This window comes from Apteryx mantelli, chromosome 27, assembly GCF_036417845.1.
Source record: "Apteryx mantelli isolate bAptMan1 chromosome 27, bAptMan1.hap1, whole genome shotgun sequence".
Classification (NCBI taxonomy): domain Eukaryota; kingdom Metazoa; phylum Chordata; class Aves; order Apterygiformes; family Apterygidae; genus Apteryx; species Apteryx mantelli.
The window spans coordinates 6851855-6874509 of record NC_090004.1 but is presented as its reverse complement, the minus strand read 5'-3'; the positions used below and the strand labels follow the sequence as shown (position 1 = coordinate 6874509).

The following is a 22655-nucleotide window of genomic DNA, read 5'->3' as shown; positions in this document are numbered from 1 at the left end:
GCTTTACAAAGCAGTGAGTTAGATACTGCAAAGTCAGGAATCATTGTACATCCCTTAATAGCTCAAATTTAGCCTTAGATGCTTGGGCTTGACTATATTTTATTGACTGGGAGGGAACGTTGGCCGGGACAGCGCGGTTATCCCCGCGCTTGCTCGGAAAGTGCCAGAGCGTCGTTAGCTGCAGCATCGGCGCGGGCGAGCAGAGCCGGCCCTGCCCGGCCGTGGGTGCCGCCGGGCTGACCGCGCCGAAGCAAAACCGCTGCCCCGAGCCAGCCGAGCACGTGCTGGGGCGTCGCGACAGACCTCGCTGCCTTTGATGCGCCAGCGACGAGGCCGCCGCAAGCCTCTCCGCTGCCCGCGCTGGCGTTGCCCCGAGGGTTGGTCCCGTCGCCGCGTTGGCCACTGCCTCGCGCGCGGTACCCGCAGGGCGGAGGGCGCCTCGGTCCCTCCTGCTGCCGCCTTTACGACAGCCTCGCGTTTCTGCTCTCTTTTAAAGCTGTCGCCCTTCTACCTGGGGCAGAACCAGGTTCCTGGCTTCCCCAGAAACTTTAGCTTTTGCAGCCCTTTCCTGGCTCCCTTGATGTAGTGTTTGCGGAAAACCATGAGATCAGATTGCAAATATCCCGGCGGCGGCGTGCTGCGACGCTGGAGGACTACGTTGCTGTTTCAGGTGTTCAGAGACCTGCTTTTCTCTTGGTGCGTCTGCAGGTGGATTACATTTCAAGGGAAATAGGTGTGTCAGATTTGCTTCAGATCGGCATGCTATTAATTATTTTTCCTCTCTTTAAAAAAAAAGCACAACAGATTAAAGATACTAATGCTAGTAAGAAAGCCATGAGCAGCATAAATTCTTGTTCATGAATATTTTTAAACTAATGCGGACCTCAGTTTGAAGTTATAGCTGTGTTACTTAGAAGGCAAAAAGCTGTAGTCACATGACGAACAAAAAGCTGCAATCCAGCATCTAGCGCAGAAAAATGCTACCTTAGCTAAGCTTCAAGGCATAATGCTTGACATCTCCCTGTCTGATGCTCCTGCAAACAAATGTTATTAACAGATTTTTTTAAACCAAAAAAGCATGATTAAAAAAAATTGTTAGTTATATTGGTAATTTTTCTTGACAACATTGTCTCAGAAATGTGCTAATTTAGAGATGAAAGTATGGCAAGATAAAGAGCAAGAAAAGAACATTTTGAAGTGGAAGAAGGGCTGCTTTCCTCCATATATAAGAACTGACTCATCAGAGAAGGGATCCTCTAAAGTGATTTTGGACATCACGCTTTCAGATGTGAAGTTATTCTTTAACCACATTAACTTCAAATATGCCGGTAAAAATTCTGCTGTGTGTTGGTCAAAAATACCTGGCTTTATGCTGCAGGAAGAAGTTGGGTGCCTCCACCGGTATCCAGGTGGCTCTGACAGTGTAGGGTTTGTGCAAAACCCTCTTGCATGGAGAGAGCCATAGCAGCAGCCAAATCCAGATAAAAACAAGTACTGGCTCAGTTAGGTTGCAAGTCTTTGTATTGAGTAGAAGTATGCGACTCCTTTGGGGATGGAGGGATAGAAATCTGGGCACTACCCTTGTATGTTTTCTCATCTTCTAGCTGAGGTTTAGAGAGGGAGGTGAATGGTTGCAGCAGGACCTCCGGTAGAGTCTTCATGCAGATTTTATAACTAATCTGCTGGTGGCTATTAAGAGCGAGTTTGTAAATCTGCACTTTTCTTTGTCAATAGTATGGTTTTAATATGGCTCTTTTGCTTTGAAATTTTACTGTCTTTTATGAGTGTACTATTTAGACCACGTGCACGGTTTTCAGGTTATGGAGTGTTCATCTGAGTGCTGTATTCCCAAAGAAGCAGAGAAGGGCTTTACTGCATAATGTCCCTGTGTAGTAACTACAGCAGCAAAACTGGGTGAAACTTAACTCAGTATTTGACTCTTGGGATCCTGAAACTCTCTAGAACTTCTCTCTTGGCCATTTCCCGTTTTAGCATCCTAAGCAAAAGGGCATGGGTTACAGGGGGGAGGTTGGTATTCCCAGTTTTTATATTCAGATTGGGTCATTTCAGCTTGGATCCCCAAAGACATGAGTCCAGATCTCGAGAGAGGTAAATGAAAGGGGGGCCCTAATGGCTTTGGGGGGTCAGGACAGAGTCATGCTGTGCCAGAGCTGCACCCTGCCTGCAAGACTGGTGCCAGTTAAACCAAGGTGCTTCTGTCCAGGGAGAGCCGAGTCTGTTAGCTCGCGAGTAGCAGACTATTCACCAAACTCCAGGTTTGGCCAAGCTGTAGGGGAAGGATACAGGATATCCTGAAGTGTGGGTGCTGTACAATTGCTGCTTTGTTTTCGTTTTAAATAATCCCTAATACTTAGCTTAATCTTTTCCTTGTCTTTTGCTTTGTTTCAAATCTCTCTCTAGTCAAAAAGCAAATTGAACTGAAGTCCAGAGGGGTGAAGCTAATGCCCAGCAAGAACAACAACCAGAAGACATCAGTATGTAAGTTCCCTGCTCCTCGTTAGGCTCTGTCTAACGGTCTCCTTGCACATTTCATTTGACTTCAGTAATCTCTAAAACTTTGTCACTCTTGAAAGTTTTAATGCTTTTCCCTCTCCTCCCTCTGCATTACTGCATCACTTCCTTCCAGTGCTCTATTCACAAGCATTTACTAACTCCTCGGAGTGGGAACGCAGGGGATTGGTGTGTGCACATTTAATATATACTGTATGCTTCCTGTTCAGTGACAGACCGGGGTTCATTACTTCTGTCTTCTTTTAGTCTGTAAAGTGTCAAAATGTGAACAATTTTGAAAACTGAATTAGTATTTCTGTTGTAAAATTAGGAGTTGGGCTAAGGAACTACAGAAAATCCAGGGAAGCAATAACAGTATCTCTCTTTTATTTAATTATTCCTCCTTGCAGAAAAATCATACCACTTTACTGTGCGAGAGCTTATAACACCAACTTCAAAGATCTCCCTGTTAAGTTACTCACCTTCAGCATGTCTAGTGGTTGATATCTGTTAGAGGTGTGCTTAGAGTATCGCTTTGCCACTGGTATGTTTTCCACTTGCAGTAAGTGAAGACCTTTAGGTCTGTTCATCTTTACATTTGGTTCTTTTCAGATCAAAAGTAAAACTTATAGGTTGTTTATGTGCGTGACTCTGGACAGATGCCTGGGCTCTTAAGAGGACTCTAAGATTGAGCAGGAGAGGTCTGGACTAACTCTGTGTTGTATTTTATAGAAATCCAAATGGGAGCAGAATGTGGCACTTCTTAAAATAGTTTTTAGAGGAGAGGGTATAATCATTTTGTTGCATAGTCCATTAGACCCATTTCACTTGCCTGAATTTCAGGTGCAAAATTCAGTTAAGAAAAATGGATGAACTGAATTTAAAACATCACTCACTGTCATTCCAAAATGAAATCAGCTCACTTCCAGGTTCACACGAGAGGGCTTATAATCTGCAGTTATTCAGGAGAAAGGCTCAACAAGTTAACTCAATATCAGGATGCAAATTGCCCCAAATCTCCAGAGTAGAAAATGGTGGGGCATGTTTAGAGAAAATTAATTCAATTTTCAGGAAAACCTGTGTCCAAGAGGTTCCTAGTCCTATGCAATATTCTTGACAAGAGGAATTTAACTGACCTTTTAAGATATAATAAATATTTCAGTTCACTTAACTGAGAATGAGAATACATTGGAAAATACCACTAGCTTTTGCTGTGCGGACCGTGGAGCTGCAGAAGACAGAGGATGCGTTTGGAACGGGAAATGTGCTATCTTGGATACTGGGGTGTGCGGGGGTCTTTACTGAGTGCAAATGTTAGCCTGTTTTGGAAATACTAGTTTACTGTCTGTAAGTATTGTGGGTGTTGGGAAAATACAGGATTTCCATTTCTTCTTCCCGGGAATGCTAGACTGCTGCTCTGTGGCAATTTCACCAGTTGCTACTGAATGTTGTCATTAAACCAAAGGACCCAGAACAGCAAAACAAATAAATGGGTGTATAGAAAAAACCCTCGGGAAGTCGAGTGCGTTGGCTGCTCCTGGCCAGCTGCTTCTGGTTCGCCTGGGTCAGAGCCGTGTCGGCGACAACCCTCCCAGCCCAGCAGCTCCTGGGAAAAGGGCTGGAGGCTGAGGAGGAGGCGGCAACGGCACTCAGCTGCTTAGCGCAGCCCGTTGTGTCCCAGCCCTGCTCCGCGTTGGGGGCCAAAGCGTAGGAAGCTCTTGCGGCCTCTGCCCAGGCTACCCTCGCGCGACAGAGAGCAGACGCCAGTCTTCAGAGCTGCCGGTTCAGCATCCTGCGTAGTGCTAATCTTGTCGTATTTGATAAGGCAAACCACAGAGCGTAGGAAGGCAGCTTAGCCTGAAAGCTATTAAGCTATAATAATATATATGGCAATAGTGCTGCGGCCCAAATTCTTCTCCGTTTCCAGCATGGTGCCTGCCACAACCCTTGTCTTCAGCCCCTTCCATGTGAAATGCTCTCCACTGTGTCTGGACTGTAAACCCAGATTAACCTCTATCTTGCACAGCCTTCTGCTGTCACACTTCTGTTACAGTAAATTTTCAACTTCAGAAATGCTGATTCCAGAGATGTTGTCTCCAGAAAATGGTTTATCTTCAGAAAATGGAGCCCAAAATGTTATCTTCCTTTTCCCTTGCTTTTTTGACTTGCATGGCTAGCCATGCCCCCTCTTCCCTCCAGCTTTCATGTGCTTGTGAATCTGCGTATGCATCAGAAATAACTCTGCAGGTGGGACAGGCTGATTAAAGATCCATGAAGTTTGCTAGTTGTTGGTCTTATTTCACATGGTTTGAACGTCAGAAATTTAGAAATTTCTGTGTCTCTTGATAAAAGCTGGTGCTTTACCGAGCTTTATTTTCAGACACTTTACTGCTGTTAATGTTTTCGAGTAGACTTTGTATCTGTCTTAAAAATTCTCCCTTGAAGAATCTATGGCCAAATAAGGCAGGTTGCAGCTACCTGCTTTAATACCCTGCAGGCTTTTGGGAGGATTTTTATTTCACTGAATTGAAGCTGTGGCTAGCTACCAGATCCTACCTGGCCAGATTAAAACCTGTGTCTTTGGCGTATCTAAGTGGAGGCAAAATGTATTCACGTCATAGCTGTTCATATTATTTTAGAAAAAGAATGTATAAAAATACAGAATTTGGGGGGGAGGTGCTAACTGTGCTTGGATGCAGTCAAACATGTTTATTTGAAATTTAAATTGCGTCTTCATACTGTTTACCTTCTCTAAAATTAATTGAGCATCTTGCTTTAATCATTTTGGGGGGGAAGATATTGCTTTGGAGAATAAGCTATAAGAAATATGATTTTAAAATCGAGATTGCATATAGGGGATTATTTTACTGATCCTAACTGAGATGCACTTTCTGCATTTGCAGTACTCCTAAAGCAATGACAAAGTTAGAATATTACATGCAGTATGTAAATATGTATATTCCATGTTCATATAGTGTGAAAAACATGGTATTTTTCTTACAGAAAACAGCATTAAAGTTGCTTTTCTGACCCTGAAAATGCACTACTGAATATTATTGGAAAGGATCATATGAAGTAGTGCAAGCTCTGGGTATCTTCAAATTTGTCTAAATCTGTTAAATGTACAAGTGCAAAATCATTTTGGGGGTGCTGACCAGTTTTAGGTGTCAACTAAGTGTATGGAGGCTGCTAGATGTTCAGCATTGCAGCAAACCTGCTTTCTGCACCAGATACCCAAGTGTGAACATGTGCGTCTGGGTCTCTGCTGTGCTGCAACGGCACAACGGGAGTATCGAGCTCCAGGGGAGCGGGCCCGGCGTTTGCAGCGGTAGTCAACACAGCTTCGAAAGAAGGGGGCTTTGGTGGAAGTAGGCCCTGCTGCAGACATGGTCTTTGCAAATGATGGTCTTTAAAGTCTGAAAGGATGTAAATGTTTCTGTACTCTCATACTTCTCCTGAACTATTCTGAGATGGTGACAAGAAGTGAAATACAGGTCCAGAATCCCCTGAACATAGAATTCCCAGCTGGCAGGAGTTGTCTCCAGCGTTAGGGTCTTGCAGCCCCGGTCTGTACCCTGTTAAGGCTTGCAAAACTAGAGGCGCGAGTGTGTCGGGTCTGGCACTGCGTCACGAAGGTCCTTTGAATGCACTCGGGTGCTCAGTTTGCCTGGCTGTTGAAGGGCCCTCCTGGATGAGAAAGGCAGCAAACCCTCGGTTGGGATGAGCATGTTACCAGTAAATCTGCTCTTATTTTAGGACTGAATTCTGTAATCCATTAACTTCACCAGATGTTTGCATGGAGTAACTGCAAGCCTTAGATCATAAAGAATAATTTAACCTCTTTAGAACAACGGATAACTGCTAAAATCCTCCCCCCCCCCCCCAGTAGAAGAGCTCACTTGTTTATTTTCACTGTATTTCTCATGCTGAGAAACTTTGGGTTTTCTGTAAAACCTTTTTAGATGCTGCTTTCATCTTGTAGCTCATATTTAACACTCCTAAATTCAATTAAAAAATTATTCCTTGGGAATCTATCAGTGAACTTCCTTTATTAACGTGAGGAAATACGGAGAACTAAAGAGGGTTTTTAGTTCTTTCAACAGATGGAGTAAATTACTTTGGCAAACAAAGCAATCATAACTGGCTGTTACTGAATACATCATAAGAAGAAAGTTGTTGAAAAAAGAAGGGGAGTAAAGGGAGGAAAACCAGCTCCACAGTTTGGGAGAGAGAATCCTTGAGCCTATAATTTAAGAATTGGACAGTTCATCACACTTTTTAAGATCTGTTGTTTTCCTAGTAACCTTGAATTCATTGAATTGCTAAGCCTGGACATAGATCAGTCAAACCTTCAGTAGGATGAACACAGAGCTGACAGCAGGTTCTCAGCATAACAAATATAGTTTATAACCTTTTGCTTAGTTATGGTCGCGTATGTGTGTTTATAACAAAAGCTAAAACAAAAGTTTCCGTAAGTGACGATCTAATCTATCCTCTCCTTTTCTTTTCCTCTCGTTACGTTTACAAAGTGAAGTGTTCCAACAGGCGTGATATAGAGATACCTTTCCTTCCCCCTTGCTCTATTTTATCTAACCTGCTTGCTGGTTTATCTGCTCCTGTTGTATGGACATTAATAAAATGATAGCTAACAAGAGAAGAACTGGTTTTAGCCTTCAGAAACATGGTTGATACCTGGCAGCCTGTCCCGTGGTGCCTGTGGGTTTTGCCTGTCCCCCGTAGCCTCACTGCCTCCCCCAGCTTTGAATCGGGGGATGTTCTAGGTTCGCTGACTTCAGGTAGGGGCATAATAAATGGCTTTGACATCAGCTCAGGGATCAACTTCGGCGTAAATGACGTTGGATAGTCTTTTCACCATGGGAGAAAGCATCTGATGCAGAAAGGCAATCTCCTAATTTGCTCTGCCGGAAGAGGACACCAGCGTTTAAATGCAGACTGTCTGGAGAAGCTGCGTTGGTGCCTGTGTATGCTATAGGCACATCTCCTGTTCAGTGTGGTTTTAGTCTGCAGAAGGTGTAGAAATAAGAAAGCTTAGCACTTTTGCTTGAATACCATATGGACTTATGACTTACAACCCTAGCTTGTACATGCTATTTTAAACTGTTAATTTTACTTTGGAGGTGTCTCCATGTATGTGACAGAGTCAGCGCGTTTGCGTAGGTAGGCAGTGATTTAAGGAACCCCAAGGAAGACTGGGTCGCTTCTGTGCCTTGTTCAGCCGATCTTTTCCCAGAAGCAACGTATCATTTCAAGCACTAGCGGAAGGGCTCCTGGAAGTTGGTGATTTCGTTTGCAGAAGGACCACGCTCTGTCTCTGCAGAGATGATTCCCCCCACAGGATTTGGGACAAATATTTGCTGCTGCCGTTGTTTCTGTACGGTACTCCCACAGCAAAAAATCCTCACTTCCTAATGTGTTGTGTCTGGATGCTGGAGGACGTTTTATTCTGACCCTTTTTCCATGCTTTGCCAGAGATTGTTCAGCTAACGACGACTGAAGCCCTGTGGGCATTTCCATGCTCTTAATTCCCATTTGCATTATGTGTCATTATGGGGAAAAGAAATGTGAGGGGTATCCCAGGCCCTGGGAGGTGTGCGGCAGAGGAGCATTTGGCTCCATGTAACGCTTTCAATGGCTGGATCAACGCTACAGCAAATGGCCCCACACAGGTCCTAAGACACAGCTCAGACAGTTGGACTGACCCCTCTGTGCCGGTATTTTGGCTCACGTTGCAATCCATGCTGTAGCTCCTGCAATGATTTGACAAGATCTGGGTCCTCGCAGCAATCTTCTTGTGTGGGTTGTAAACACGTTTGAAGCTTTGAGCCCTAGAGCAAAGTAGCCAAGCTATGCAAAAAGTTTACAGCAAATTAAAAATCGTTCCAAGCTTTGGATTTCCTTAAGACTGTGATTTATGGGATAATTTCCTTTTAAAAAACGTGCTTTAATAGGCAAACTTTGGGCACAATTTTGCTGGTGCTTGTTTGAATCCTGGTAAATCATAGAGGGTGTCTTCTGGGTTTTACATTGAGAATTTTTGTGTATTTAAACATGAAATATAGCAGGGAAGACAGGAGAGCAGATCAAACCCAAAGAAATATGTTTCAGCAAAACAAACGCACCAGATTACCTTGCAGCTCTGACAGCTGATGGGGGGGTACCGTTTGTGGGGCAGGGTTTTGCCAGGGCAGCGTCGCTGGTCCCTTTCCAATTTCTGTATACGTTCAGAGTCGTCAGGAGACGTGAAAGGTGGCAGCAAAGCTTTGTTGCTACAAAACGCAGCCGTCAAAGATAACGGTGCTGTTTTATGCTGCTGTCTCTTGCTGGTATATCTGTTTTTGCACGTGACTGAGCTTTACATGAAGTTATGAATATGTTGCATTATGCAAAATAAGGAAAACGGTCTCTGAGGAGACTGGTTCCCCCAAAAGCCGTACCTCTCTTCCCCTTCGGCCCTCGGACACGCGGAGGAGGCAGCGGAGCACCGAAGCTTCGCGGGAGGGCCGCGCTGCAGCCACCTCTGCTCGGCCACCGCGGTGCTGAGCGAGCGCAGGGTTGGCTTCGGCACGGTGGTGCAGGAGCGACGCAGGCAGGAAGGGGCAGGCGTGGAGCTGGGAAGGATGGTAACGCTGGGATGCTTCCAGGGTGGGTAGGCAGCACCTGCCCGTTGGTGCTCGGGTGGAAGCCCCGTGCTTGCGGGAGCAGCCTGATCCATCCTTTTAGGAGCAGAGGTCTATCACGGGGGTTGCAGCTGTAGCGCCTGGCTCTATGGGGGGTAATTACTCAGACTGCTGTATAGGATGGTCTTGCCCTTTAGCGCGGTCGTGCTGTGCGGCCCGTGTTTGCGTGGATGCTCCGTGTGCCTGTCTGCCCGTGTAGAGATTTCCATGCACGCACCTCCATGTTCTTCACCGTGCGCAGTGCCGTGCCGAGCTGCAGCGTTTGAGCCAACGTCTGGTGTGAGGAACGTGCTTCTGTCATCGCCCCATCATCCATTTGGCAGGGATCCTTGGGGCACTGTGCTAAAGCAATGTGTTCTGAAGCGTAATTGGGATTTTTCCTTTAATTTAGTGATAGGCAGAGGTAGGATGGAAACATGCTCGTTTAAGATTCATGCTTCAGTGCTTCAGCATCGTTGCCAAGAAATGTTGCATTTTCCTTTGCGTCCTTCCCTCTGTGATAGGAGAAAACTGAATCACATCAACTTCTACAGCTCCGTGACAGACCCACCCCTTTGTCCCATATTATTATGCCCGTGGGGTTTTTTGGTAGTTCCCATAACACAAAATTGAAGTGAACACATTGCCAGATCTCATTTCATCCTCGTCAGGAGCCCCCAGGTTTTATCCATGCCAAGTCAATGCTCGTTTGCGCCATTCGACAGGTCGGAGGGGGAATGTGGCAATGGAGAGAGACAGAGAATCAAGTCTGAAGGTGTGCTTTGTGCTTGTGGGCAGTTACATTAAGGTTATTCCATAAAAGTTTTCATATTCAAACTAAATTACTTGCTTTAAAATGCTAGACTCACATTTCCCTCTCCTTTCTCTCTTTTGTTCCGGCCCTGGGTTTCTCCCTGGTATCATACGCCTACCTCCTCGCTGGGCTGTTTGCTTTCCCTGGCACCACTCGGATGGGCTCGAGGGGCGGTAGGCTGTCACCTCGGCAGGTCACAGGTGGCCGTTTTAATCACAGGCTTCGGAAATGGGCTGTTTAATTGGTGTAATTTTGCAGAATGAAAAAACTCTTTTCAGAGGTACTTCTGTAGTAGAACGGAGGGAAAACTGTGTCCCTAGCTGGCACTTGCTAGAAAACACTTTGGTGTTTAAGCTGAGCTGAAATGATTCCAGTTAAACTTGTTTCCAAAGCTGTATTTTTCTAAACAAAATGGAACACGTTCAGGTTTTTGAGCTACCAATTGCCATTTTTCTCTCCTCATCCACCAAGACAGTTGATGAAAGAATGTTTCTTTTGCTATTCTGTCTCTGTATGTGCTGTTTTTGCTTTGTAGTAACTCAGGTTGGTGTGTCCCAGGGACATAATATGTGTCCAGACCCTGGGATTCCAGAGAGAGGCAAAAGAATAGGCACCGATTTTAGGTAAGCCCTTGTGTGTGTGTGTTTCTGCATGCAGCAAAGCGCTTGTTTCTAGCCATTGTTGTGCTGCTCGGCATCGCATAGTCGTTCCTGTAGCGACCGCCTGCACACCTCTAAATGTGTTATGTCCGAAAAGCTTGCTGAGATTAGCGGTGTAGAAGAGAAAGTGTGTATAAATGTGCATGCGTGTGCGCGTGCGTGTGAGTATTACAGATGAGGATCTATAATGATCTGTCTCTGAGAATATTTCTTTTTCTCAAAACGGGCCTTAGCCAGACTTGTGTGACCCGTGTTCGCTATCCTTCTCCTCTCCAGTTAAGTGCGGAAAGACCCGTTTTAAGCATCAAGTGAACCACTTCTCAGATTAGCTTAAGTCCCAACATGGCCCTGCCCCTAGTAAATTTGAGGCAACTTCCCAAAGCACTGGTGCAGTTTCTTGTCAATAAGTATATGTGCTGCTGGATAATTGTTTTCTTATAAAGTTTAAAACAGTGCTGTTATCCCCTTGCAGTTGCTAGCCTTCATTTAAAGTGCGCAGGACTGAATCAGCCTGCTGTTAGCAATGGTGGATCGATATTTAATCTTATTTTGCTGTCGATGGCTGTTTTGTTCACTAAAAATGTCTTTCAATTTAACCTGAATCTATCAAATTCTCCTGAAACCTGGAAAATGGATTGGTGGGGTGGGGGTGGAGTAAGGGAATTCCCCACAGAGTGCCTAAATACCCTTGGATAAATTCTCAACTGATGTAAACCAGCATTGTGTCGCTCCAGTGAATAAGGCAGCATTGGCTTAAACCAGCAAAGGGTCTGGATCCAAAGTGATAAAGAACAAGTGTTTCAGTAGTAGGTATAGATTTTTTTTTTTTATAAAGAATGCTGTGTGTGCCATCTCTTGGGGTCAGAGCCTCTCCTCCCACACCGAGTAAAAGTCCCGCTGCAATTGCACCGAAAGAGTCAAACGTTCCCAGACTGTCACCACCTCAGGCAAACAGCGCCCAGCACAAGCAAGTGCACAAGGCGAAAGATCGGCCCTCACTCATTTCTGATGTTGCCTGGGGGCCAGCGAGCACGCTCTGTTTGTGTTTCGGAGAATCATTGGGATAGTTAAAAAGTGTCAAACCTGTTTCTGCAGAAGCATCTCAATTGCTAACTTTGCTTTGTGTTCTGTCTGCTAGGTTAGGATCCAGCATCCAGTTCACCTGCAACGAGGGCTACGATTTACAAGGGTCCAAAAGCATCACCTGTAAGAGAGTGAGTGACATAATTGTTGCATGGAGTGACCACAGGCCGGTGTGCAGAGGTGAGAGGACAAAAAGATTTTACCAAGTTATTAGGACTAATGAGAAAACCCATCCCATTCCTGTATCTCCTATTCTGTCCTCAAGTTTGTCATCACTTAGTGACTGCCTGTTGCCTTTTCCTTTTGACTTACTGCATTGCCACTCACAGCAGCGTTTAAATGGATGCTTTCGGGTTGCCGAGTCCCAGCCTACCCGTGAAGGACCCTCTGTCTCATACCTCTTGCTCCTCCACTAACCTTACATAACTTATTTTCAGAGGTGGCTTCCTGCAGCCCCTTCATTCTTTTGCTTCTTTTTGGTTCAATCTTTCCTTCCTTTATCTGGTCAAAGCTGTTTTCTAGCCGTCCTATAATGGGTTTGAGGACTGTAGGAGTACCTGGTCTTTTAACATCTTCCATGGAGCATTTAGGCTGCCAATACCCTAACAGCTGGCTGTGGCAGGAAAGATGCGCAAGTCTGTCTTTCACCTTCCAAGCTCTTTCCTCTGTTATTAAGACTTCTGTTAAGGAGTTTTCATATTACCAGCTCTGGTTGAGAGTTTTTGTTAACCCTCACTTAGTGCTTTGGGATTTGCGGGGCTACCTAACCTGTGGAGCGGCTGTTGCCCTTAGTGATTCCCTATTGGTCAAGTGCTTTGGGTGAAAGGCACCAGATGAGGGTAAAATGTTGTTGTTTGGTGAAAAGAGCAGTGCTGACAACTAAAGCTGTGCAGTCCTATGCAATAGGCCCTTGGTTAAAGACTTCCCTCCTCTGCTTCAGGAAGGCACGTGCTGGAGCAGGAGGTTCAAGCTCTGTCCTGCTGTTGCTCCTCACCTGTGGATGGGTCTGATTTGTGCAGTCATAGCTGAGCAGATGATTATAGAAATGCAAGGAACTTGGCTGCAGAAACTGCATGTTTAACTAATGCCATTTCTTAGGAAATGATCCCAGTTAAATCAGTCTAATAGTTTAGATCTCAAGTAGCTGCTTGAAAAGACAGTTAAGTAGCTTGTGTGTCTATTGTCTTTAGTAGCTGCTGAACAGTTACTAACTGGTGACCAAGCATCGTATGCTTGTAGAGTGCATTGGGTTATTGATTCTCCTTTCAACCTTGGCTAGGTCTTAACCTGCACGCAGCTCGGCAGCCCTGGTACAGCTCTGTTTTCCAAAGCCCGTGTCAGGCAAGGGACCCAGCTGGAAGAGCAGCCCCTTGATGCTCTCAACCTGTTGGAGAAATTCAGCTCTGTACTGCTGCCTGTTCAGCATGGTGCTGGGTGGGTTTGTCCTCCTGGGAAAGAGAGCGTGGTTTTGCCAGCTTCATGTTCAAAAATCATTAGGATTTTTTTTCTTCTTTTCTAAAGATGATTCTTGTTTTATGGTGAAGCATGTGCAAATAATATGGGTTCAAATTTTCAGTCTTTGAATACAAGCCTGAGAAAGAACTCGTTATTTGGTTCTTATGCAATTATTTTATTCCAAAAATTCAGGTTTTAAGAAAAAAGCTGTTGCTTTGCAAAATGGAACTAATAACGCTATTTTCGTTAACTACAGAGCTTACTATAACTATAAGCTATTAGCTCTGCAGCCTGTGGATTATGTGACGGGAGCAAGGAGATAAGGTAAAAGCCTGGGATGAAAACCTGGAAAAGCAAAGACGGAGGGAGATTCTTATAAATGGAAGTTGCTGCTAATAGATTAGTAACATGGGATTACTTGGACTGTGGTTCCAAACTGGCATCATCCTCATTGTTCTGTGGCCCAGCCATGAACTGTGTGCGAAGGGAGTTTTCTTTCAGTGGAAAACTAAAAACCGATGCCCATTCTGCCCTTAGCCTTTTTGTTTTCCATTTATATATATAAACTGGCATGCATAATTGTGGTATTTGTAATGCTAATAATGAGCAACTTGTAATATTTTTAATTAAATCCCTCTAAAGCTCTTAAAGTGATAAATTGGTATTTTTTCTATTCTTTTTTTCTTTAATATCATCTGCAGAGTTTTGCAAGGCTTTGGAATCCCATCTAATTCTTGAAACAAGCCTAGAATAAATTGAATCAGTGTAAGAGGATATTTGGCATAAATATGTGACACTATAAAGGAAATTTATGGTGTCCTCTTGCAAGAGATAAGAAAGGATTTGCCTGCATTATTATGATTCTATGAATCAACTTTTTTTTCTTCCTACATATGACTTTTGGGGGTTTTCTCTTGCCAAAAAGTTTTTTTCCTTTTTTTTTTCTTTCCAGTTTCTACTTTTACTAAGCTGTTTTTAAGATGCTCAGTAGAGTTGTCATCTTCATTCTTTGAGATGACATTTGTATCAGACTGAATTTAGCCCTTGCCTATTAAATACTTGCTGTATGTTGGGTTTTTTTGGCCTGCATGAAGAAAGGAAATATGGCCTCCCTGGGACATTAAAAAGGAACGGTGTCTTAGTGGGAGTCTTCCATGTGGTTGCTGTGACCTTTCATGGTCCTGGACATACAAAAGTATTTCTGTGAGGGCTTTAATAAAGCAAAAAATACTAAATCAGTCTGAAAGGTAAAGAATGGGCTGTTGGTCTGTTTGTCCATCTGTGTGACAGCCCCTGGAAACACCCCCAGTCTGTTCAGCCCAGATAAATCCTTTGTTTCCGATGGTACAAGGAAGAAAATGAATCTTTTGCCTAGTGAAAACATCACAGAGCAACAAATTTTGATTCTCTCCCACTTCCATACTCTCTGCATTTCTGCTTCTCTTTCCTCCCTAAACAAAGAGCCAAATATATATCGCTAAGCTAATGGTCCTCACTCCATCTGTCTTGTTTTCTTTTTCACAGCCAGGATGTGTGATACGTACCTTCGTGGTCCCAGTGGTGTGATAACTTCTCCCAACTATCCCGTGCAATACGATAACAATGCGTACTGTGTGTGGGTCATCACGGCTCTCAATCCGGCCAAGGTAGGTTTCAGAGTACCTCCATGTCACTCCTTCATTGCCCTGGGGGAAGCAGTGGGGTAGCTATGCTTCTTCACATGACTTCTCTCTGACACATAGTCGTTCGGGTTTCTGTTTCTGATGTGGAACGTCTCCCCCTACCTCTCCCTGCAGACTTCTCCCACGTGTTTCTCAACTGTCTTTAAAGACCGTGACATGTCGCATTCCCTCTCTGCTGAAAATTCATTTTGCTAAAGGATGTAATTAAAAGTGAATGTAATTATTTTTAATCGAAACTTCTTTGATATCTTGCATGAATGGTGGTGAAATGCCAAACAGCTTAGCAAAGCATTTCATTAAGCGAGCTCTCAGTCAGGGGGCAGGAAGGCTGTGCCAGGAATGCTGATTTTTCACTTCCTTTTGGCTGATAGCTGGCCCCTAACCAACTGGGATTTCAGCCCCCAGAGAGCTGAGAGCAAGGGAGGAGGGAGGAATACGTCTCTCTACTGCCATTTGCACAGTACTGTGAGCTTATACCAACAAGTCCTTTCTGTGTTTACTGAGATTGGGAAGAGGGGAGATTAGTGGGGATTTTTTGTCCCCATCAGTCTGTATGATCAAATGGGAAGGTTCAAATCTGGTATCACTGGTCATGTACAGAACAAGGCTCAGCTGGCCTTGACCCTCCTAAGATCAAGTCCTTCCCGTTTTCCACTGGTGCAGGAAGAGCAAAGCTCAGGCCCTCTCATCTCTTACCCTGCAAACTTGGCCTGTCCCTTTCCTCCAGGAGGGCTGAAGCAAGGCTGCCAAGGGACAGAGCTGAAGTTCACAGCCACTTCCATTATAGGAAGCCACCGGTGCTCAGTGATGCTCCTGAAACTTGCGTGCTTCCTCTCTGGAAAGAAATATCTGGGCAAGTTTTATATTTTAAATCCCTTGCCAAGATTGCTTATAGATCTGTATGGGAGCATAAGAACAAAAATGACTTTTTAGCTGAATAGCTCAAAATATACTTTTTGAGGCACCATCTTCTGCTCTCAGAAGAAGACAGGTTTCGTTCTTTTTAGGATTTGGGCTCCTTGTAGTATAATCTGTTAGTTCACGAGCAAACCTTACATTCCAAGGCACTGAGCTCATATGCTTATCCAGGCAATTATTTCTTGGTCCTTGCCTCTAGACAGACTTGTGTTTTGGCGCTCTGCCTTCTGCTGCCGATCCAAAAAAGGCATTTCACAAACATGTTAGTGTCCCAGGGTCTCATCTCTTGCTAGAAATTGTTCCAGTCTGTAGAAATGCTGGCAACTGCTGGCAGTTGAAGCATGTGCGCTGCCGCTCGCTGGGTGGTATCTCATGCTCTTGCCGCCGTTGCGTTGCTTCCCTCTGGAGCACTCGCCACCGCAGGGCGGTTGGGTCAGGGCTGGCTGAAGAGCCTGTTGAGTTATGCTTCTTGCTGCCCTTTGACCTCAGTTCAGACCTTTAATAAGTGCAGATTGCTGATGGGTCGTGATTTTAATGAGTATTTCTGCATCCTGATTTCAGGATGAGTTTGTATTTAAAGGGCTGTTGTTAGCTGGATGTTTTATCTATCAGATATCTTGGTTTGGCAGCATAGAAGGATAGTAATGACCCAAATTCTAGGAGACTGGAGTGTGGAATCAGGATATTTTTCAGTGCTGAGTTAAGAGTGTTTTGCTGGTTCATCAGACCCAGGAGATTCCCCTTCGCTGGGGCAATGTGTCAGTGGAGACAGGGCTTCGTGTAAGAGCAACCATTGCTGCTCCTGTCTCAGCTGTGTTTCTCTGCCCGTGGCCTGCAGACTCATGGTGATATGCATTGGCTGTGCATGGACAGGCTATTCACATCTCTTTTTGTGCATCTTTGTCTCTCAAAGATGAGTAAAATCCAGTATTAGTGAATAAAATCCTCCTCTGTGTTTGGAGTGAAGCTGTAACAAGCTGGGCATCGACATACCTGGGGTTTTATGTTGGCTAATACTTTCATTTGGGTTTTCCAGTACAGCCTGGGATGGCAATCAGGTACCAAGAGGTGCTTTTGGGCTGTGTCCGTTATTTTATTGAGCCTCTGTCATGTTGCTTTAGTGCTGAATATTCAGAGTCTAATCTTTAGGCCTGTTCATTTGCTTTTCTGCCAGCCTCATGCCCAGCCCAGAGGGTGGCTAGCAAACCTTTCTTGCTCCTCCCTCAGCAGTGTGATTGAACAAGCTTCCCCCTTTTTCAGCTTGCTGCCTTGTGTTTCAAAAACTTTGTGAAATTTTGCTTACAAAAAGTTTCTTCTTTCCCTGGCTAGATTCTTCCCCAGCCTTTAAGCCTGCGTAGTAATGAACTGTTGATTAGAAAATGGAATCAGCAAGTCCTGCTCCTCAGCTCTCATAAATCATGAAGGGAACTGAAATTGGTGAAATCCATTAATTTCAATGCTTAAAACCTGCAGCAGAGGTTCAATAGCAAAAGAAACTAACTTGTGCTACATGGGCTGCAACATCATCCACGGTAAAGAGGTGAAGCACAGCTGAAATCAGATGGATAGACTCCTCAAAATCATCAACTTGTGTTAACTATCTGTAAAGAGACCACCACTTTTTTTTTTCTTCCTTTGAAGTGACAAATAGTTAACTAGCAGCATGTTTATAAAGGGTTTCTGGGAGAGTTTGATTGTTGAATGCTTCATCCTAGTAAGTGTAATTTACAGGTGGGGGAAAACTCTCTGTCTCTTTGAAGCACAGAGGATTGAGAGATGCACTAATCGTTCTGCGAAGGCGCTGCCGTGCCTGCTTGTCACTGCTTCGCCTGCTCACGCTAATTTGTGATGCAGTGCAAAGCTGCAGTGTGATGCCTTTCCTCTGTTCGAATGGCAGAGGACCCTCTGCTTGGTCTCGGGAGGCCAGGCATGGCGCAGGCTTCCTTCTGGCACTCCTCCGGAAGATGGGAAAAAATGAAAACAAATCAGTTGCCGTTACGGTTTCTTCTATTTAAAGAATTCATCAAGACTCCAGAAACCAAAGCTGTGCAGACAGGACCTTATCTGCTTGGGGAAAATGCAAAAAGGACTGTCCCAGACCCTCCCACTCCCCATGGAAAAAAAAAAATCCTGGGGGGGTGGTACTTATGCTGTTGATGAACTATTGAATACTGCAGGTAATTTCACTGGCGTGGACAGTTTCTTGTGTCCATCAAGCATCCCATGATGCTTCCTGCCTGGGCTAGTGCATCTGCTTACCCACATACGCATGACCCAGCGTAGCAGAGGAGTTGCTAGTAGCTGAATTTTAATCCCAGCTCAGTCACTGGTATTCCTACTTGAGGAGTCATATAGTGCCAACTCTGAAAAACACCCTGGCGTGTAAAATGCTTACTTCAAGCAAGGCCTATGTTGGAAGCATGTTGCTACATGGAGGTTTCACCACCCTGACTCATGTTGCCCTTGTGTGCAGAGGGGATGATACCATCAATGCACATTCCTCAGCATGGGTGAAGGAAGCTATTGAAGATGAATTAATTAAAATGCTTTGAAGATGAAAGCATGATGGGCCTGAGCTGAAGCCTGCTGAAGGCAGTGGTAATCTTTCCATTGACTTGAGTTGTCTTTGGATCAGGTCCTGTTATATGAAGCTTTTAATATGAGCGATGGGAAAACCACTGAGCTGTATTTAGAACTCATTTGCAAGTCATCTGTTCTATATTTGGAAAAGAACTGTGAACCAGATTCACTGAGCTACATAATCCCCAAAGTTTGCTCAGAAGCCGACATAAACAGTGTTAAGGGCAGAGTGCTCTGTAGCTAACAACTTGGAGTTCTTTCCTGTACGATGTGCTGGGTATTGAAACTATTTGGGGGATTTGTGAGAGGGGATTGAGGGTATCTAGATTTTGTGATGGTCCTCTGTGACATGGGAATTAATTTCAAGCATGGTGAAAACTATATCACTCAGGAACAGACTGAGAAATGCATATGATAATTGGTGAATTTACATCAAAACTAATATTTCTGAACCTTCTTGACATAATGGATGTCACTGGTTGATATTTCTCCTGGGGATATTCCCACCTAGAGTCTAGCTAGACAAATAAAGCTCTGTTCAAGCTTCCTGTGTCATCGGTGGAGAGAGATGGGACTCTCCAGGGGATGATTCATCCCATATGCAGAGAGATGCTTAAGACTGGGGAGAGAAGGAGAAAATGAGTAATGTGTGCTTGTAAAGCATTTGACTACACCTCTGTAAGAGGTGCTGTACTCCACGGAGAGAATTATTGTGGGTTTTTTTGCTATGAATGTGACTGCACTTCAAATAACTTTGCAGAATGTGAAGCCTTAGCATCACGTGTCAAATTCAAGCCTATTTCCTTGACTTTACTAATTGCTTCCTGCCACTTCAATAGCTTAAAATTAAGGTTTTGTGCCATCCATGTGTTTGTGTGTGCTGGTAGGTCTCTTGTTTAATGAATCATTAAATAATTTTCAGCCTTCAACCCAAAGAGAAAATAGCAGGAAAATGGATAGATAAATATTATATTCAGTATCCTGTTCCTGTGCAACAAGGTTACACTCTACAATATATGGGAACCTAATTAGTCATCTAATTAGGGTCAGACTCCTTAGAATGCAGTGTACTTGAATGACTGACGTAACTAATGATGTGTGCCATTTTACAGCACTGTGTTCTTTGTATTAATTACATTATTCCATCATTACATGGTTTAATAATAATCTGAACAGGTTAATACTTTGGTACCACTACTAAAATTAACAGTTCCAAACTTCTGTGAAATATCACACTGGCTCCTGTTTCAAAATCCTGGGGCTTTTGAATAATAACCTATTTTCAGAATGTCATGGCTAAAATATCTAATTTGCTCAGATTTGCTGTATTTATGCATTTGAAAAGCATTAATTGTATTTATATGTGGAAGACAGTAGCACAGAACAGTTCAGTCTGAACTATATATATACACACACACACCCCCATTATTTTTTAAAGAACTCTCAACCCATTTGACTAACCAATGTTTTCTTAAGTGGTTGAAGTTAAGTTGCTTTCAACAGAAAAATGTTGTCCTCCTTATACTGAAGTAGATATCCTAGAGAGAGTACGTACAAGCCTTGAAGAGACTTCAAAGGCACACTCGCTTTTAACACAACACATTAATTGTTGGTTTTGGTTTGTAACTTTGAGATTTTTATTCCCCTATGATTGTACACATGCTCGAGTGTTTGTAGGAGATGCTACTTTTATCTATAATAGGCAAGAAATTACCAAACAAATATTTTAGTTTTTTAATATTCAAGTTGAAAGGTATCTCTAAATGATTGGGCATTGCACTCTATTGAATTGCATATTGTTTTTTTGCATCTAAAGCAAATTAACAGGCTAATTCTGGTTTTAGTATAAGTGATATTGGGGTTTAAATATGTGATCTGCCTTACTGGTAACTCTGATTCATCAGCTGGTGCCTGGTGAGTGGAGCTCAACTCAGGGGGGAGGTGACTGACTTGGTTTGGTGGGTGAATTCATGAATCTCTGGTTTCGATGTTTAATAACTTCCGGGAGAGAATTAGCTACACACCAGTGCTATCTGGTATGTCCCGCAAAACACACTCTCACTGTATTCATTAAGGATAGCTGAGATTCCTGTGCTGCCCTCCCTTGCCCCACGTCGAGCCTAGGTTGGCATCATGTGTCTGTGGCGCTTGGCACACGCACAGGTTCTTCTCATAATCGTTTTTGAGAATTTCTATTTCATGTGTGAAACAGCAAAAGTAGTGTGAAACTAAACTTGGTAGTGTAAGCTGTTTAAAGTTTGGAAAATAAATATATTTGCAAGCCCACATGTACAACAGGATGAATGCATTCAAGTGTTTCTGTGCTTTCCTGGATCTGGACAGTTAAGAAGCTCTAAGAAACAAATCTGCTGCTGATTTCAGTTGGTTTTATGGATGTAAAGCTATTCTGCAAATTAAGTCTCTTCCTTTTCTCTTCATTCACCCCATCCAAGGTTGCATTAAGGGCCTCCATCCTGACTCAAATTGTAATTTTTAGTTGCTTGCAAATGAGAGAGGTTTCCAAAGCAGCTGGGAGACATGGAGCACAAACCTCCTGACTTCAGTGGCCTTCTACTTCTCAGCGATATGGAAAGGCTGCGTAAATCCAGTCGGTGTTTATGACCAGGGGCGAGAGATTTGGTTAGAGCAGGAAGGAGAACTCAGGAACCGAATACTGTGGTGGACAGATACTGCGATGGTTGTGTTTGCAGACAGCTTGAGGTACTTTGCTTGAGCTGCCTTAGCTGTAATTCATGCAAAGTCTTTCTGGGTTTGACAAAGCTTCCAAAACCAGAGGAACTTTCTGACCAACATAGACCAAAAGGAGGACTCTCTGCTTGCACCATGTGTAACAAACACACTATGTACATTCAAATCCATCACCAGAATCTCTGCTTTATGCAAGAGATGGTAGCAATACCCAGTGAAAAAAGCATGCCGGAAGCCCAACACACACATCTTTATCAAAAAAAGTCATCTAGAAATTCAGTAGATAAAGCAGAAAAATCTGAAAGGTAATTTCAATATGAGCTCCATTTATCTGTAAAGAAGTGCCATAGTGCTATAAAAAGGGAGGACAGTCACCTTTGGTGATGTCCTGAAGATATTAATGCTCTTATCAATTGCTCCTCGATAGACAAACAGATAAATAAACAAGACAAGGATTTGCTGGCTGTCTTGGCAGTTGATTCATATTAACATGCTGCATCTTTGCCAGGTTATCAAACTCACCTTTGAAGAATTTGAACTAGAAAGAGGATATGACACGCTGACAATTGGTGATGGAGGACAAGTTGGAGACCAGAAAACTGTGCTTTACATGTAAGTAGGATGTCCCTTGTCACTGTGAGAAATCCACCCCTGAGTTCTGCCTGTTGAGATTTAGCTGATGTGTTTGGATGTAGGAGTCCCAGTAGTTTGCTTGCTGCACCTCACTGAATGGTTTATACACTGCTTTTCATTTTTGGTGGGGTTGACTATTCTTGGTGTTCTCTTCTCTCATCACTTTCTCTCAGGCTTCATCTGAGGGAAAAGCTCTAACCTCTTTGCTTTTGTTCTCCTGAAGCCTTTGTCAGGACACCTTACAGAGTGGTTGAGACCATCTAAGGAGCTGAATGAACAGGATTAAAATTCTGATGCAACAGTAAATGCAAACCAGGCAGAAAATGAGAACTGGTGTGACCTGTCTCTCTTGCTGTCCATCTTGTACAGTCATTTTTAGCAGTGCAAAGTGGCTGTAAATCCATTATCTTTCTGAGTGACATTCTGAGCATTTTACACCCACTGTGCATTTGTATGAACAGTGTCACAAGCTTCTTCAAGACTGAGAATCTGACTCCCTTTAATTTCTATCCTTTAGCTTGCCGATTTAATGTTCTGTAGAGATTTTCTCAGTAGAGGAAACATTGTACATAGTCCCACTTTCCTTCCAGGCCTTCCCATATCTGTGTTCACCATGCAAATGTTTTTCAATTTTACTCAACTATAAAGGAAGGAAACTGGCCCACTACAGGGCAACTCCAGCCATGCAGAAGGAAGATAGGAAATCTTTGACTCTGCCAGTTGTTAAAATAAAGAATCGTTAAGTATTCAGTCTACTGTTTGTAGAATATTTGGAGACCAAGCTTTGTTTTACAGTGAGGCTAATATGGGGAAATAACAGGGAAATAGGCTCTCTGGTGGTACTTTGTCTCTTCCTCGGTGGTTAGTAACTGGAGACAGTTTTGGTTTAAGTTGGAAGGAGCATGTCAGTCAGAACGATGCAAATGAACTTGTG

The 22655-nt window shown here is 43.7% G+C and overlaps 1 protein-coding gene across 1 annotated transcript in view; it reads left to right on the top strand.

Moving 5' to 3' along the window:
* CSMD2 (CUB and Sushi multiple domains 2) overlaps nt 1–22655 on the top strand; it is a 334099-nt gene that overhangs the window by 153073 nt on the left and 158371 nt on the right. Inside the window, 5 exon segments of the mRNA XM_067311607.1 lie at nt 2422–2499; nt 10538–10625; nt 11800–11924; nt 14724–14845; nt 21597–21700. Of these exon segments, the coding sequence (XP_067167708.1) occupies nt 2422–2499; nt 10538–10625; nt 11800–11924; nt 14724–14845; nt 21597–21700 (517 nt within the window).